The sequence below is a fragment of the Myiozetetes cayanensis genome, unplaced genomic scaffold, assembly GCF_022539395.1.
Source record: "Myiozetetes cayanensis isolate MyiCay16 unplaced genomic scaffold, myiCay2020 scf28, whole genome shotgun sequence".
In the NCBI taxonomy this organism is placed as follows: domain Eukaryota; kingdom Metazoa; phylum Chordata; class Aves; order Passeriformes; family Tyrannidae; genus Myiozetetes; species Myiozetetes cayanensis.
This window is the reverse complement of record NW_026087499.1, coordinates 2,173,132-2,191,841: the sequence shown is the minus strand read 5'-3', so window position 1 is coordinate 2,191,841 and position 18,710 is coordinate 2,173,132. Positions and strand designations below refer to the sequence as shown.

The 18,710-nt window shown below is 52.0% G+C and overlaps 1 protein-coding gene across 1 annotated transcript in view; it reads right to left on the bottom strand.

Annotated features, from left to right (window-relative positions):
* The window catches only part of ACAP3 (ArfGAP with coiled-coil, ankyrin repeat and PH domains 3), a 70,906-nt gene extending 55,309 nt beyond the window's left edge, over window positions 1-15,597 (bottom strand). Inside the window, exon 1 of the mRNA XM_050322243.1 lies at window positions 15,443-15,597. Within this exon, the coding sequence (XP_050178200.1) occupies window positions 15,443-15,489 (47 nt within the window). The 5' untranslated portion in view covers window positions 15,490-15,597. The remainder of the gene's footprint in view (window positions 1-15,442) is intronic.
* Between the last annotated feature and the right edge of the window lie 3,113 nt (window positions 15,598-18,710).

Below are 18,710 nucleotides of genomic sequence, written 5' to 3'. Positions count from 1 at the left end.
TTGACCTGGTTGCATCCAGAACCACCTCAAGAGCTAAAGCTCCAACAGGGCTCTGCCTCCATCCCGGACTCAGGAATGATCCAAGGGGGAGGATTTCTGCACTTTCAGGTGATCCAAAATAAAGATCACCTGGAATTAGAAATAGATGGATGCTCCTTCTCCGTGACAGCCCCCAAATCTATGGCCCAGCTGAGCAGGAATAGTGGCTGTGGTGGTTTCTGCCCGGTCTGGAGCTCGGTGTGCTCTCAGTGCTCCCTCAAGGCAGGCAGATCCTTCAGCTCTGATCCCTCCCAAAGCTGTGCTATCAGCCTGAAAACATCCACAAAACCCCAGACCTGCTGCTACTAATCTCTGTTTCCCTTTTCTGCTCAGAAGTGACAAAGCAGAAAGCAGCTCCTGCCTCACATTCCTCCAAGCCCACAGGAAACCATAAATCAGAAGGAAAACATAACATGCAGAGAGAACTTGAGAAAGGCCAAACACCAGGATGGGCCCAGGGGCTGGGGAAAGGGAGCAGGGAACCAGCAAAACCAGCCACAAAGTGGGCACCAAACCCACACCTCCACCTGGGCTGGGAAAGGTCCTGCTCCAAAAAAAGAAAAATACAAGAGAATTGAGGGTGAGGGCAACTAAAAGTCTTGCCCTCTTTCAAGGCAATACATATAGACACATACATCTATATTCTGCATTTCCTTCCACCACCCCATTGCCTATTCTGTAATTTAGAATAATAACAACAACAACAACAATAATAATAATAATAATAATAATTTTAAACCTTTTAGGAGGAGAGGGTTGAGCCTCCCCAAGCACCCCCTGGGCAGAGGTCTCAGCTGGCTTCAGGGGCACCAAGTGACCCCACCAGGGGACAGGCCAGCAGCAGGAGAGGAGGGCAGCTGAGGGGTGGGAGGAAGAGCTGAGATGAGTTTGTGTTTGCAGTTTGGGAGTGAGTGAGTGAGGCTGTGACCTGCTTGCTCGGGGTCTTGAAGGCTTTTTTGGAGTGTCCCAAAGGGATCCTGCGGGGCCAGCGGGACCGAGGACGGTGCTTGAGGCTGAAGCTCTTTGTGTCTGAATGCAACAAGGACCTGCTGCCTTTAGAGGTGACTTGTTCTGGTCAAAATGGCTGAGATTTGCTCTGGCCCAGATAAATCTATTTATAGCAAGTGTTATTCTAATTCCCCACACACGGATCTGATCCGCTGGCACTCGCTGCAGCATTAATTCCTCCTGCTACCTGTCCTTTTTAACCCCTTCTGGGCACCAGCAGCCTTTCCATCCTCAGATCACCAGCTCTAACAATAAGCCAGATGGGTTCTTCCCCTTTCTTCCATTTCCAGAAAACCCCATTTCCAGTGTTCCTTTTCCCTGTGAAATTGCTGCTTCAAATCCGTGTCTGGAACAAGTGGGAGAAACCTTGGTAAAAACAGGTTATAGAAGCAATTTTAAAGCCACCCACATTTAAGTCACTTAAAAAATATATATATATTAAAAAATTGAATTGCTTTTATTGCCTTACCTGAGGTTCATGTCAGGTTTTGTAAAGACTAATTCACTTACTGCCCCTCTTGTGAACTAAGGAGTGTGGAGGGGATTTGAACTCATCATTGAAATGAGTCTTTGGGATAAACTGGACCAATTGCTTAATGGAGAAATGGTAATGCAAGAGCTGTTTTTAGTGGCTGGAGTCTCCTGGTTTTGCTCCAGGATAATGGAATAAGCTCTATTTCTAATCTTGACTAAAATCTCTCTACAGATGGCTGCAAGCACGATGCAGATGTGGAAGGCTGTGCCAGTGCTTTTGGATCCTGGGAGCAGGAGGGAGTTTTCTGCAGGAGAAAAATGAGGTAGAGCAGCAGAAGCTTGGACCATGTAAGTGACACTGAAATCATCTCCCTCCTCTTCACTGTTTTATTCTCATTTGAAGGTGTTTTTTGGTTTGTTTTGTTTTTTTTCAAAAGGCTCAGTGAAAAATCACTTCTCCCTTTCAGTGACTGCTCAAAAACTTGAACTTGTCATCAAATCCATCAGCTCCAGCTCCTTCCCTGCTCCAGAACTACAAGCAGCCACCAGACTCAACCCCTCACTCTTTATAAAATAAAAAGTCCCCCTGGGGAGGGTTTTGGGTCACCAGTTTGCCAAGAGCACAACAAACAATTTAACCAGAGAGCGCATCAAGACTCACAAAAGTGATTGCCCAAATCTCTTTTTCACCAGGGCACGAACACAGCTGTTTCCTGCTGTTTGGTGCTTTATTTCTCCCCATTTTCCACGGGGGGCTGCAAGCCCTAAAAGTCATGAGGTTTTTCTCAGAGGTGAAGAGACACCCTGTGCCTAAACTTAGCCCTGGCTTTGGTGCCAGTGCTCATAACATTTAGCACAGCCACCAAAACCCCCAAGCCTTTGTCTGGAACATGCTAAATGTCAGTTTACAGCTCCCACCCTTCTCCTGAGAGGCTGGAGGTGTATGTTTAGACAAGGCTTTGAAGCAAGATGAGTAAGACTCGGTAGTTTGGTTGCTTGGTGTGCTCCATTGACTTGAAATCTGCACATTAATATTCAGCAAGAGCTGGCACTGCCTCCAGGAGACACAGAATTGCAGATATGGCTTTTATGCAACTCTGCTATACATGCAAATATAGGATTTTCCACTATTGCCTCTCATTTATGTTCAAATTATAGAAAGGCCTATTGGAATTTATTAAAGGATTTGAGTTTACCAAGGACTTTGAATTCCTCATCACTATTTTCTGATAGCCAGGCAGCTCCTGCAGCATCAAGGAGCTACTTGGACCAATGCTTTGAGAAGGGCATTTGGATTAGATGACCTCCAGAGGTCTCTTCCAACTTAAATTACTCTAGGATTTAATGGCTTAAAGATGAAATCCTTCCTTAGCTCTTCTAATGCACTCCTTATGTAATGTATCTCATTGATAACAGGTTTTCCCCAGCTTCTCTTTTGCAACTCAACAGCCAAATGTTCAAGGAGACCAGAGCAACTTCGAGCATCTGGATGTCTCATGTCCAGCCCTGGCTGATCACCAGAGCAGAGAGGAAAGGCCAGTGCACCAGGCACTTCACTTTTCATCACTCACTGCAGTCCAGAGGGGAAATTCCGACAGAAGTTGCAGCAAAACTATTTCCTACTCGTGCCCTCGGCACTTGAGCAGCTTCCCAAATCTTGAGGGAAAAGGGGAGCAGCCCAGCAATGTCACATCCCTGTTCATATTCCATTACTGGTGTCTCAGTGTGAGGGGAAGCCCTCTAGAAGAGTGATTTGCTGGGGACAGGTGGCTCAGGAAGCAGCACTGAAGGAGTTTGGTTCCCTGTGGGTGGTTCAGATCTGCAGATGTCTGTGCAAACTGTGGTCAAACCAGCCCAGGACCACGGACCCCTCAGGGCTTCTGACAGTAAATCAAGAGAGCTGACTGTGAAAAGGCACCATCCTGAGGGCAGAGGGGGCTTCTCCACTTGCCAGAGCACTCAGGACCACCCATTTCTTGTTCGACACTGTCCTTGGGCCTTTCAGCTCACTAAAAGCCATTTCCCAGCCCAGATGCTGAGCTGAGCAGCTCAAAGTGATGGATTCTCCACGTGGGCCATTTCACCACGTGTGCTAATGCTGATGGATCAGCAGGGACCCGACAAAGACCATCTGGTGACCACCACACAGCAGCTCCCACCCTCAGCTCAGCAGAGCATTGCCCCTTTTCAGCTGAGAGCCACTAATTCCCCTGGTTACCCAACTCTGCCTTCCCTCCTGCTCTGGACATTCATTTTGCAGGAGAATGACACAGCTGGCAAGACTGGAGCTCTGGTTCAAGGTGTCCCTGCCCAGGGCAGAGGATGGGATTAGATGGCCCTCAGAGGTGCCTTCCAACCCAAACCACTCCATGGCTCCACGGGACACGTGCCCAACAACCACATATTCTCCACCCTCACAACTTCATCACTCATTTGCCCTTTCCCAGGAGTGCTGCTTTTCCCTGCACACTTTGATCCATCTTGCTGAGCAGCTTCAGAGCAGAGCTGGCCTGTCTGCTCCTTTCCCTGGGCTGCAAGGACCGAGCTTTTGCAGTGGGAACTGCACAGTGAAGACTAAACACAGGAAGCTGAAGAAAGAACCCTGATGTGGCATCATCTCTAGATGACATTTGTTTGGTTTTGTTTTTTGGTGTTTTGTTTGTTTTTTTTTTTTAAACAAGCCAAATGGATTTATCAGAAGAGCTCGTATCAAACAGCTCTACCTTCTCCCCAAGTGACCCTGGAGACATCCGTTTACCAACAGGGCTGGAGGAGATCCAGGAGGCTTTGTTGAGACTTCCCCCCACCCGTGCACAGCTGAGCCCAAGCCACCCTCCCCCAGCAGGGCTCTCTTTCAGCACTAAATGCTCCTTGTTTCTTTTTTTTTTTTTTTTTTTTCCTCTCTCTCTCTCCCCCTCCCCTGGGCTTTGGCTCGGGGCTGGAGCTCCCCAACCTCTGTGCTCCCTTTGTCCCCGCCTGAAAGGCTTTTCCTGTGTCGTGTCCTGCCAAACCCAGCCAAGGTCCTGCCCTCCCTGGCAGCAGAAACGCTCCAAGTGCTGCTGACCCGGGGGTGGGGAAGGCAATAAGGGAGGGTCCTGCCCCTTCCCGTGCCCTGGGACAGTTGGGTGGCACTTGCACCCTCCCAGAGGTGCCAAATGTTTGGTTTTTTTTGCTGTGTCCCAGCGCCACAAAACAACTGTGTTTGGGTTGTTTGTTTGGTTTTTTTTCCCCTCTAGTGATACCAGCAGCACAAGCCTTTCCTAAAGGGATCAGAGTTTTTGGCTGCATGGAAGCTTGCTGGGGGAATAGCAATAAGTGTCCCAGACACCAAACATCCCTTGCTGTCATTCATTCCTCTCAAGGGTTGGGAATGGTTCTGTTTTCCTAGCTCTGACTTCCCCGAGATCCTCTCCAGAGGGAATAGAATAGTGACTGGGATCAGGGGATTAATTCTTATCCGAAAAATTGGTGTCTCAGCCACCAAGCTCTGGGAAAGGACACTTTGAAGTGCAGCTAGAAGGGTTGTCACCAGTTACACATCGATCTCTGTGGCCATGGGAGGAGGACTGGCACACCCCTCTGAGCTCCTGAATCATCCCAGTGCTGCCCTGGACCCTGCCCTGCAGATAGGCTGGTCAGGCTCATCCACAGGGAGGAAATTCCCAAGCTCACACAGAAGTCGAGGGCAGGGGGAGTAACTGGGACCACTGGAGTAAAATTAATACACCCTCTGTGCTGAGTGAGGCAGCCCAGGCACGGGAGAACAGAGCTGGTATTGTGGCAACGGGGGCTGAGCAGAGAAAAAGAAGCGGGGCACAAAGTGCAGGGTCAGAACAACAAAGGTCAGCCCTGCAGGACTCACAGGCTCATCCTCTGTGCCACAGCTTCAGCTCAAAACCTCCACTTCTTGATTTCCTGGTGTCAGGTAGGAGAGCTAAAGTGGGACTGACTGTGGGGAACACTGTGGGAGATGAAAGTGGGAGCGACAGCATCCCGACTTCTGACAGGAGCCTCTTCCCATCCCAGCCACACATGGATCAGCCTGGAGCTTTCCAGGGGCCCAGCCCTGTTTACTAGTTTGGCATTTTCTGCATGATCTCTGAAATCAGATGAGTCAGTGGCACATCAAGTGGCTCGTGTTATTCCCAACTCCTAAACTCAATCTGGGTTTCTTCCACTCTTGGAACACCGAAGGCAGGAGGAGCCTTCCTACAAATGTCACTGTGCTGCCTTCTCGTCCTCCAGCCTTCAGGTGGGCAGCAGCTGAAGTGCCAGCCCCCAGACAGTGCCAGCTGGGAATCTGGGAAGTGTGGGGGAAGGGAAAAGAGGGGGAAATAGGGGAAAAAATTTAAAAAAAAAAAGAAGAGAAGGGAAGGGAAGGGAAGGGAAGGGAAGGGAAGGAAGGGAAGGAAGGGAAGGGAAGGGAAGGAAGGGAAGGGAAGGAAGGGAAGGAAGGAAGGGGAGGAGGGAAGGGAAGGGAAGGAAGGGAAGGGAAGGGAAGGAAGGGAAGGGAAGGAAGGAAGGGAAGGAAGGGAAGGGAAGGGAAGGGAAGGAAGGGAAGGGAAGGGAGGAGGAAGGGAAGGGAAGGGAAGGGAAGGGAAGGGAAGGGAAGGGAAGGGAAGGGAAGGGAAGGGAAGGAGCCTCCAGCTCTATCAGTGCTCTCACAGTGCCCATTTCCTTCATCCTGGGGCGAGGTCATGGAGCAGGGACAAATCCACACTTCCTGCCCAAAACTGGGTTTCTCAGAGAACAAAGGGGTGATATTCTGCAAGGGGGCTGAGCTGTGGGAACCACCATTGTTTCCCCGAGCTAGGACAGAGCAGGAACAGCAGACAGGCTTAAACAGCTGCCCTTGAGAACAGTGATGGAGGTTTCTGCACTGCCCCAACACTGCCAGGCTGGCAGGACACTGGTGGTGCCTAAATAAAGCCCGGCACAACTGCCTGGATGCTGAGAAAGGACCACAAGCTCTCTGTCTCTCATTCTCTCTGTAGGTGCAGGACATACAGCTACATTTTACTGCCATCAAACATCCTTTGACCTCACCTCAGGCAGATGTATCCAAGCCTTGGAATCACCCATGTGTTCACACACATGTTCCCACACACACACACACGCTGTTTCTGTCAGTGGTAGCATCTCCCAGAGAAAATGGGAATATCTCAGCCCTGCTGGAGTGTGATGGAGCAGGCTGGCTCTGCAGAGCAGGGATTATCTCACTCCCTGATATTATATAATCTGTTTAGATGGTGCCACTCGATGCTTATTTGAGGAATGAATGAGCACTTCGCCCTGGGATGTGCCACCCCTGAGCTGTGACATCATCCCCCTAATCCACTGGAATGACTCCAGGGCTTTGCCTCCCAGCCCTTCCCACTGCAGAGATGTGGGAGTGGGCACGTGTGGCAGAGTTATTCCACAGCAACATCACCCAATTCCACAACCATTCCGGTGGGAAAAGACCTCTGAGACCACCGAGTCCCCCCTGTGCCCCATCCCCACCTCACCCCCCAGCCCAGAGTGCCACGACCAGTTGTTCCTTGGGCACCTCCAGGGGTGGGGACTCCAAACCTCCCTGGGCAGCCCCTTCCAGTGCCAGACCACCCTTTCCATGAGGAAATCCCTCCTGATGTCCAACCTGACCCTCCCCTGGCACAGCTTGAGGTCGTTCCCTCTCCTCCTGTCCCTCATTCCCTGGAGCAGAGCCCGACCCCCCTCCGGCTCCCCTCTCCTGTCAGGGAGTTGCAGAGAGCAGAAAAGTCCCCCCTAACTCTCCTTTTCTCCAGGCAAGGTAAATGGTGATTAACTACATCAGAATGTTCTCCACCTCCCTCAAGAAGGGCCCTGGCACGTAGGAGAAGTGAATTTCTGCAGATAAGGTGAAGCAGGACGAGAACCTGACGTGTTCTGAAGGCACCACACTGCGTTTGTTTGGTTAACCTCACACTCAGTGGCTTGGTATGGGCTGTTGAGAGCACACCTACAACCTTTCCCGTGGCCTGGGACTGAGGCAAACAGCTCCCCAGTGCTCCACACAGGGAATTCTGCAGCTCCAGCTCCTCGTCCTGCCCACTCCACGATCCTAAAGCAGTGCCTCAGAGAAGCTAAGGCAGCAGTCACAAAGCTGCTGGCAGGTGGAAATCTCAGCTTTCCACACTGGCCGTGTTGCTGCTTCCCCTCTGCCTCCAGGTCTGGAACTGCTGGTCAAAGAAGGAACAAATTCTGCTCCTGGTTCCCCTTCCTTTCCCCACAGGGACACAGCACAGAACCAAATCTATTTTCTTTTTTCTTTTTCTTTTCCTCACTTCCTTCCCTCCACCCTCATTTCTGAAGCCTGACCCTAGATAGGAACCACGTTAACTCTGGGGAGAGCCAACAATCCATGCGTGCAACAAACACTCGGGAAACGGCAGCCAGGAGTGCCTGGAAACGTCTGAAATCAGAACACAGCCCTGAGACAGGGCAGAACTGCAAGCAAACAAGCAAGGGAGCACTTGGCTCCAGGGAAACATTCTGTCCTGTCCTCAAAATTCAACCAGACTTGGATTGCAGGTCCGTTCTGAGGGCTCTTTTCTTTATCCCAGATAACCAAACTCGCACAGCGAGCACTAGCCTAGGTTTGTTGTTGTTTTTTTTTAAAGCAAAGCCAGTGCTTAAGAAGCCAGAAAAACTCATGGTTGCACTGGCCTTCCTGCTGCAAAAAATTCATCCCGTGGCTGAAATTTCATAGTGTTATGAAACCAGGTTTTAAAGGGGCCATGGCCAGCTCAGGAAAACCTGGGATTCCAAAGCCCCTGGGCTTGCTTTTCACTCCTCCCTCCCACCCCTGCTCTTCCACTGCCTCTGGAGAAGGGCAGTTGAGGACGTTCAGAGTGGGCTTTGCAGATTCAGGTCGCTTTTGGGTGCAGAAATGAGGCCGATTTCGCAAGGGCTGCAGGAAACTGCGGTGGGGAAAAGGGCCCTGAGCAGGGGCCAGGGCTGTGAGCTCGCCCTGACAGCCCGGTGAGACAGCCCAGAGACAGCTGCAGCCAGCCCCAGAGTCACTCCTGCAGCTCTGCTTACAGGTCCCAGCCTTCCCTGCTGCTCCCATCTCCAGCCAGCCCCAGAGTCACTCCTGCAGCTCTGGTTACAGGTCCCTGCTGTTCCCATCCCCAAATGGGATGCACACCCGCCCTCCACCCTGAGCTCAGCTGTCCTCCTGAGCTGGGAGCCTCCTGCCATCCAGTGTGTGGCTCAAACAGGGGCTCTCAGCTCACTGTACCTGTGCAGTAACCCCAGGATGTGTTCCCTGTTTAGCTGCAGAAAGGGACTCGCCGGATCCCCCGGCGTGTATTGAACAAACTCCGTAATGGAATTTCCAGCGCCCTGATCCCTGCATTAGCAGATGAGACAGTGCTTTATTCCTTATCCAGTGATTACAGGTCACAGCTGAACCGCCCTCCTGACAGTGCAAAACTTTGCAAAAGCCACCCAGATGAGCGGAGGCCGCGTCACCGCGAGCACCGAGGACGCGCCACGAGCGCCCGGCACAGCCGGGGCCAGACGGAGGAAGCTGCCAGACACAGCCCCAGCTCCTCCAGGCAAAGGATCCTCCTGCATCCCTTCTCCCTGAGCGGCCTGGATGATGCTGTTGAGGCAAAAAAAAAAAAGTCTGAGCTGCCTCCCTGTCTCTGGGAGGCTCAGCGGGATGAAGGTGAGCAGATGGCTCCTCTCACTCGGGCTGGGAAGGTCCCCGGTGTGTGCACAGCACCCCTCTGCCCTCCTCTCCAGCCCTTCTCCCCACTGCTGGAATGCCAGAATCCTACTACCTACAGGAACCACCAGGAATGAATGATTAATCAGTCAGTGCTGATGGCACCACGTTATGAAGGTGCTTCGTCATCACAAACATGAATTATTTCACAGGCTCTTGACTCCGTGTGACCCATCTCTACCTAAGCTGAGGGAAATGAAACAAAGGAGCTGCTGGAATGAATAAAAGGGACGTTCATCAGTCACACAATCACTGAGAGCCAAAGCTCCTGCGCTCCCCAGGCTCCACTCCAGCCACCAGAGAGCCTGGATCCCTTCAGGTCCACAAAACTGGCTCTGTGGCACCTTTCCAGCTCCCTGAGCTTCAGCAGTGAGTGACAACAGACTCTGACTTACCCCCAGCATGGAAAGCTCGCTGGCTCTGCAGGAACTCACATTTCCACAGGAGCCTGACAGAGTCCACATGAACGAGGCTGCAGCAAATGCTGCTGCCCTGAACTCCCTCTCACCCTCCATCCCTGAACTCTCACCCTCCATCTGACCTGGCCATGCTGAGGTCAGGGTTGGAATCCAGAGGCACTGCCCAGTGCCAAGACAACCAGCAAAGCACAATTACCACGAAGAACAGACTCACACCCCCAGCAGGTGACAGCTTTGGGTGTAAAATCATTCAGGTTGGACAACTTTCCCCTGACCCTGATGGGAAGCAGAAGAGCCAGTGAGAGGGAAGGATGTCCAAAGACCATCAGTGACAAAAAAAGAGATGGTTTTCATCTGTGTGTGCCAGCAGAGAGACAAGAAAGAGGAACAGCTACTGAAAAGGAAAGACTTAAAATGAAAAGCGACCCAAAATAAAAGCTACTCAGAAACCACTCTGTTAAGACAACTAGAAGCATTTCAAAGTTTGCAAATACTCTCACACTGTTACAAACAAGAGTGTTGTTTTGGTAACAAAGTCAAGTCAGTTCTCTCATGGGGGATTTTTCCCTGACTACACACTGAGTAAAGAACTTCAGCTCTGCCCACAGCACTGCAGCTTTTCCTAAGCACTTCAGGATTCCCATGGGAGTTTTAATGTCAGGCAACCTCAGATTAAGGGATTTCTGCTTCCAAATACTCCTGTGCTACCACCTATGGATGAAAAACCCCTGTGCCACGCGAGGGTCCTGGTGTGATCTGTGTGACCAGGATTCACCTGACACAGGAGCAGCTGGAATGTCACACACACCCTCTGGGAGATGCTGTCACATCCCCAGGCTGGGAATGGCACATCAGGTACAAACTGCCCCAAATACACGTGTGGGGAGAGGAGACAACCAAACAAATTGGGGATGGGCCCCCACCATCAACCCTGTCCGGGCACAACCCCAGCAAAGGCCAGACTTGGTTCTGCTTTACTGACCTGGGGTCACTTGGAAGCGACACCGAAAAAGGGAGGCTGGAAACCAGGAGAGGGAACAAAGCTTCCCACAGGGAACAAAGCTTCCCACAGAGATATTCAGGGGCTGGATGGGCAGGATGGACAACTGCAACTGGAGAGCATCTCACGGTAGTGTGAGAGGAAGCAGCTCCACGGTGACATTCTTGCTTTGACTTCTCCCTTTACACACCTCCCTTTGACGATAGCCAGATAAGAAATAAATGCACCATGATTGACACAGATAACAGCAACCTTGCTTTTATGATAGCATCTTCCCCCTCGTGCAACTGAAGCAGCAAGTGCTGGCAACTGGGCTCGTTAGTGAGCGATTCAAGAAGCAGCAGCTCCGTGTGGGTGTCGTGCGACTGCCACCGGGCTCGGGGGATCCTGCTTACATAAGCCTTGTGTAACAAAAAAAAACGATTCCAAATCAATGCCTTTGCTCTTCTGGTTGAACTGGTCGAGTTCCTTTGGCCATCCTGTGTGTGCCATTTCGATTTGCTTCGAGCTGGCCAGCTTAATTAATAAGCTTGGCTCACCCCGAGCTGCACCTCGCTGGGGTGCGGGGTCAGCTGGCACAGAGCACACGGAAGCCACTCAGGTTTTCCCTGGGCAGGCCTTTGCTAACACACACTCACCCAGCCTGGGTGCACTAAAACTGGTTATGCTGGCTTTAAACTTGCCTGATTCCATCTGTTATCAGACTTAGGAAGATCAGGGGTTTTAATTCTTCCCGTTCTGTTTGAAACGCCCCAGTCGGAGTTCGAAGGTTATTTTCTAAATGTACTCGTTTTTCCACTTTCCTTTCCTCTGGCAAGTGGCTTTTTATTTCCTTGCATCTTTCACGGAGCTGGAATTACACCCCTGCACCTTTCCCTGCCTAATGAGACCACAACAGGGTGCAGACAGTGCTGCAGAGTGCCAGAACAAAGCTCTCTGCCTATGTCCCTGGGTCACTGCCTGACGACAGCGCTGCTCCTGGAGTGTCTGAGCCACCAGACAAGAGGCTGCAAGGCATGGGGGAGGTGAAGCTGCCACCCCTCAGATCTGGCCTCGGGAAACCTCAATTCCAGGTCTCCCATTCCTGCTGAGCAGCACAGGGCTCCCCCAGGGACCTGGAGCTGGGATGCCCGTGGAGAGATGCTGTTAATGGTCTGCTCCTGTAGGCTGTGGCGGCTGTGAGGGCTCCCTGGGAGAAGATTCCAGAACCTGAGTCACTGTGCTAGAGTCAGGGCAGGGCAGCTCTGGCTCAGCCCATGGACATGGGGAACCCTGACCTCACAACAAGCTGATTAATCGGGTTCGTTAAGAGCGACAAGGACGACAATTAGCAACGTTAGTTATGGAAATAACCACCCATCTCGGGAGTTACCACAGAGCCATTTGGGGTTTTCTGTGGCCTGCAGAGCCAGGCCCAGCCTCTGCAATTTGTTCCTCCTCTTCCCTTATCCTCCTGAGTGTTCCTGGAGCGCATTTACACCCAGAGTGAGTGTCACAGAATCGCAGACGGCTTTGGGTGGGAAGGGACCTTAAAGATCATCTCGTTCCTCACCCTCCTGGTGTCCCTTGCTCCAACCTGGCCTTGGACACTCCCAGGGATCCAGGGGCAGCCACAGCTCCTCTGGCCTTCATTTTTGCAAGAATGAATCACGGAATGGTTTGGGTTGGAAGCCCCAAACGAACCCAAGTGACTCATCTGGCACTGTCTCTTAAAGGGTTAGGGCAGCACTGGCTCCTCCTCTGCATCAGCCCGGACCACCAGCTTCCAGGAGCGAGGGGAACACGCCAGGAACGTGTTCCTGGATTTCCCAGACCCCTCCTAGTCAAACAGCAGGCTCTGCACATGGCAGGGAGATGATGAAAGCCACAGCATCTATCGGGGGTTGCATTCAAATGTGCAGGAACAGGTCTTTCAAGGTAATTATCCTTGTTTACTGGAGCTGAATGCACGTCTCTACAAGATGCCTTGTGGAAATCAGGCTCTGATCTGCCAATGTGAAGATGAGACAATATTCAAGTCTATGAAATTTAAAAGAAAATGCAAGTTTTCATTGTGTCTATGAAGCACTGAAGGATTGAGTGTATTCTTAGCATTGATCTGGAGCATTTTGGCATGTAAATGATTGCTAAAGTAGACCAGTTTGGTAGCCTTATCATGGGGTGTTCAATCCAGTGTTTCTTTATGCCTGTGTCATTTTTTTGGAGCTTTTTGCCCTCCCTGTGTCCAACACACAGAAGACAATTTTTGATCACTCGATTGAGGAGAATAAATAAACCAGCTGTAAAACATGGCACAACCTTTGGCTGGGGAGTGCAGAGGGGTTCTGTGGGTGCCAGCAGGAAAGGGAGGGTAATTCCTACCTATAGGACTGGCACAGGAAACCTGGATTAAATTTTCCCTCTTTCACAGTGCTTCCTATGGCAAGGGACTTCAGCTATTGCTGTCTCAGCCTCTGTTGAGAAAGTGGATTATGTGCTACCTTCTATCACCTCTTTTTAAGCCATATTTTTATATATATGTATATTTTACTTTTTTATAGCTGTAAGATTTTAGGGACATGTTAGCAAGCATCTCTGCCCCTTACACACATTCAAGGATTCTCTTGAAACAATTCTAACAGAAGAATTAATTCAAGATTTGGAAGGAAGAAAAGTACAAGAGGAGGCTAAAACCTGTACCTTTGAGAAATTCCATTTGGTTCTTCCTTCTTTTTTTTTTTTTTTCCCCTAGGCCTGCTAAAGTCAGGATTTCTCGCTGTTTAAGGTGTTCATAGCTTAAATATCCCCCTGCTGCACACATTTCATCCCTCTTGAAATATCCAGCCTTATTCCTCCAGCCTAATCTCTTGTTCTCCCCGTAACAGGCAGACTGTGTCTGGCCATTTGGGAAATAGTTCATAATTCCATGCTTAAATAACTGCCTTTTGATAAAGGTCCAGCACAGTGCTCTGAGAGCTGTTTTGTTTTTATGGATGGAGCAGACAGAGCAGAATGATGTTGCCTGCATACTAAGAAACTTGGCCCGGAGCCCACACACACACACACACACACACACAAACCAAAGGCAAAATAAATAAATAAACATATCAATCAATCTTGACGTCACCAGGAAAAGGGTCACTGCCATGTGGAACGAGACATCTGGCCAGTGAAGTCACAGCTCTGGAAGGATGCCACCGAGCAAGTTCACATGCTCTGCAGCACAATGGGACGAGATGACAGTCCAAAGGGGGAAAAAAAAAAAGGGGGAGGATCGATTTTAATTGATGCTAAGTGAGCAGGGCATTAAAGCAGGAGCTCCCTATCTTCTGCCAACCTGTCCTTTTCCTGTTGAAAAACTCCCATGATTGCAGCCCCAGCCAGGGCAAGACCAGCCTGTCATCTCACATGACACCATCCATTTACCTTTCAGAACCAGCTTTGGAACAAGACAGAGCAGACTCTCGCCGCACAATTAAAATTAAAACACGTGGAGGAGGACCCTTCCCGCAGCCCTACACATTCCCACACGCGGGAATAAAGGAGGTGCCCTCGCCCAGGTGTTTGTGTTACCTGCAGCTGCACCACAACCACACACACAAAATGACAATTTGTCAGAGAACCCACAGCCACAGACCACTGCAGCCCTCGGGATGCAGCCTGCATTCCAAGGGAGGACTTGTAAACGCACCTAAAAGCAAAATGCGAACTGTTTCACTTATTAAACAACAAGGTTTGGAGAAGAAGGAACACGAAATGTCTGCAGGAAGGAGAGAAACCCCCCCTGACAACTCTTTCCCCCTGCACACACGGCCAACTTGCTCCTGCAGGCTATTGTCTGTATTTCCCTCGGTCCCCATCCAGACACAGCACTGAAAGCAGCGGGAGATTGTTCCCTGTGGAAGCTCCGATATTCCCTTTATAGCGCCGGGACATCGGAGCCCATCCGGACGCGCAGCCAGGATGCTGCTGGCACAATGGAGCATCTGCCCCCGGAGCGTGGCGGCTCCTGCAGCCCTGGGCATTTCTGAGGCGGCCTGATTTGAATGCAGCGCAGCCGAGCCGGAGTCTTTGTTGTCATAGCCCAGATTCCTTCAAGACCGCTAAAAAAAAAAAAATAAAAAAAAAAAAAAATCCACCCTCCAAGAGATGGGAATGTGACTGCATGGAAAATGACTGTATTCCTGAGCTCCCGGCTCTGCGGGCGGTTCCAATCAGCTCCGTCCGGCTGAGCCCCGCGGGGTGATGCCCCGTCCCAATCCCAACGGGATCCGGCGCTGGCTGCCTGGATCGTGGAATTCCTCATTTTTAATTTTTTTTTTTTTTTTTCACGTGCCAAGGGCCCGGACTGAGCGGGACAGCGCGGCGGGGACGGGCGGGATGCGGGGCACGGGAGAGGGGGGGACGCGGGGTAGGATGCGGGGCACGGGGGGGGATGCAGGGCATGGGAAAGGGGGGATGCGGGATAGAATGAGGGGCACGGGAGGGGGGGATGCGGGGTGGAATAAGGGGCACCGGAGGGATGCCGGGCACTGGAGGGGGGGGGATGCGGGGCACGGAGGGGCAACGCCCGCTGTCCCGGCTGGGCCCCGTCTCCATCCCCCGGGCGGCTCCGGGGGTTGCGGGGCCGTCTCCCCTCTCCCCTCCGCAGCCCGGGCGCGGCCCCGCGCAGCGCGGAGCCGGGGAGGGCCCCGCCGACCTCTCCGTCCCCTCTCCGGCCTCCCGAAACCATCGCCGGGGGCTGCCCCGGGCTGGCTGCCCTGCTCTTACCGGAACCGGGGCGAGTCCTTGATGCACTCCTCGAACTCCACCGTCATGCTGCCGGTCGGCCCTGGGCGCGCTCAGCGGAGGAAGCGCATCGCCCGCCGGAGCCGAGGACGCGCGGGCAGCGCCCGCCCCCCGCCGCCGCTGCGGGGATGGAGCGAGCCCGGCACCCGCCTCCCTCCCACCGCACCGGGCCACGGCCGGCACCGCCGGCCACGCACCGCGGGGAGGGATGGACCGCGGGGCACCCCCTGTCCGGCACCCCCCTCACACACACACACAGACACCCACACCCCCATCCCCCGGGATGAGGTGGGTGGGTGCCGTCCCCTTCGCTCGGGGTGACGGCGTTAATTAGGGATGGAAAGGACCTCTGAGGGCATAGGATCATAAAAACATCCAGGCTGGAAGAGGGCTTTAGGGTCGAGTCCAGCTGTCACCCGGTGTAACCCACAGCGCCCAGCACCAGATCCCGGGTGCCTCTTGGACACCCCCGGGGATGGGGACTCCACCACCTCCCAGGGCATCCTGACCATCCTTCTTTTTCCACCTTTTTATTCCAATGCCTGATCACCCTCACAGTGAAAAATTTTTTCTAATATCTGATCTGGCCTTCCCCTGTCTCATCTTGAACATCTCCAGGGGTGGTGATTCCACCACCTCCTAGAGAGGGATGGGATACCCCATCCCTGGAAACATCCAAGGTCAGACTGGACAAAGCTCTGAGCAACCTCACCCTAGTGGAAGGTGTCCTTGCCCACTGGACTAATGACCTTCACAGGTCCCTTCCAACCCAAACCATTCCATGCCTTGCAGGTAGGATTGCCACCAGGTTGTGTGCACTAAAAAAAAAACCAAAACCACCCAACCAACCAAACTGTGCAATTCTGTATCAGCAGCAGCAAAAGGATTGACATCAATCCTGTTACTACTTAATCTAGTTTTTAATTTTCTATACACAGTGGATTTGCTGCTGCCATCAGCCCTGTGATAAATCTGCAGTGTCTCCTCTGAAGCCAACATAATCACCCAAGGAAGGAAGACATCTGGGCTTGGGGGTCCAGCTGAACAGATCACGTTTTCCACAGGACAGGCACCGTAATATGGTGAGGATAAATGAGGTTAATTAGCATGGGCTTAGTGCTGAGCCTCCCCCCACCCAGCACCACAGACACAACAGAATCAACCACCTCATTCACTGCAAGTTTTATAGAACTGAGAGATGAACTTTTATAGGAACAGAGAGAAGGGCCTGAAGTGTAAATCTCCACGTTTTAAGAAAATCCTGTGTCGTAGGACCATGAGTCAAACACTTGTCTGAATCCATGGCCTTACCTCAGCCACGGACAGAACCGTGATGGAATCAGATGAAATGAGATGTTTGATGTCATTCCTATACAAAAAACACAGCCAAGATTCCCCTCTAGCCCCCTGTTCCTGCCACAGCCAAGAGCCACAGCCAAGAGCACCTTTGTGTGAGCAACAGTGAGTCAGTTCACATCCTTATCAGCCGCTGGAGGGTTCTGAGGAATTCAGGGAAGGGAATTAGCCCTGCCAAACACCTCGGTCCAGAAGGGGCAAGGTGACCTCTTGTGGCCTCTGTTTCATGTGGTTTCATAAAGGTCAGCCCAATGCAGTGATTATTTCCTCTGCTGCTCCCAGCAGAGATGAAAGAGGGCGGCTGCTCCCGCCTGCCTGTGTGTGCCCAGGCTCGGGGATTAGAAATTACCGTCCTCTTTAAAGCTGAGATTCATCACTTTCATTATAATAGACTCCGGATGCCATTGTGTGGGTTGAAAGCTGGTTGGATTTTTCCATTCAAAGCAGATCTCAGATTTGTATGAGGGGCCAGAGATTTTTTTCTATTGCTCTCTCCCTGCTTTTCTAATGAGTTGGGTGCTTGTTTATACTGGTTTGAGGCTTCTGCACGTACAGACATTGCAGTTCAGTGTTTCAGAAAGACCCAAGATTTTTAAATACAGATCACAGTCATTAAGAACATCTGCAGCCTTTGTGTATTATCATTATCTTTGCCTATTTTTGTCCCCATAGCTGTTATTTACCCTCAGCCAGTGGCTGCCTGAACACATCTTTCCACAGGCAGGCTGAAATACATGGATGTGGGATTGCCTGAAACGCCTGTGCTGGCGGGATTTGGGATGGAAGGGACTTTAAAAATCATCCAGTTCCCACTCCCTGCCATGGGCAGGGACACCTTCCACTACCCCAGGTTGTTCCAAGCCCCATCCAACCTGGCCTTGGACACTTCCAGGGATGGGGCAGCCACAGCTTCTCTGGGCAACCTGTGCCAGGGCCTCACCACCCTCACAGGGAATGATTTCTTCCCAGTATCCCATCTAACCCTGCCCTCTGGCAGTGGGAAGCCATTCCCCTTGTCCTGTCCCTCCATCCCTTGTCCCCAGTCCCTCTCCAGCTCTCCTGGAGCTCTTTTAGGCCCTGGAAGAGGTTCTCAGGTCTCCCTGGAGCCTTCTCTTCTTCAGATGAAACCCCCCAGCTCTCCCAGCCTGGCTCCAGGTTGTGGAGCTGGACAGGGCTGGACACAGAGACACATCCCCATAAACCACTTTTTTTTTTTTTTTTTTTTGTGGGAGTCCCATTCCTGCTGTAACATTTTAACTTTTTGACATTCCCCTCTGCCTCAGGGAGGGACTGACAGGTAACTGATGCCCCCACGCTGTGCTGGGAATGGCCCGAGGGATCAAATCCCCTTAGGAATTGACGAAAAACAAACAGCGAGTCGAGCTCTGGTGGTTTCCAGCGGCAAACGCTGAGGCAACCAAAGCTGGGTCACAGAGTTAAACCTGGTTATCAGCTGATCAGTTCCAGGTAATAACCACAGTTAGCAGGTCTGAGGAAGGCAGGGAAGGCAATGAGCCCTGCAGAACCCTTCCCAGGCCAGGAGAAGGGGCAAGGTGACCTCCTGTGGCCTCTACGGGGTTTCACAGGTCAAAACAATACAATTATTATTTTCTCAGGTCCAAGGAAGTTGCAGGTAGCACAACGGGAGAGCTGAGGAGCAGCCGAGGTGAATCCCAGAGTTCCCCCCCTCCCCATCCTGGTCCTCATCATTCCATCCCTCCTCCCCATCATCCCATCCCCGTTCCACCCCCACATCCCGATCCCCATGAGCCCATCCCTGCTCCCCATCGTCCCATCCCGCTCCCCATCGCTCCATCCCCGCTCCCCATCATCCCATCCCGCTCCCCATCGCTCCATCCCCGCTCCCCATCGCTCCATCCCCGCTCCCCATCAT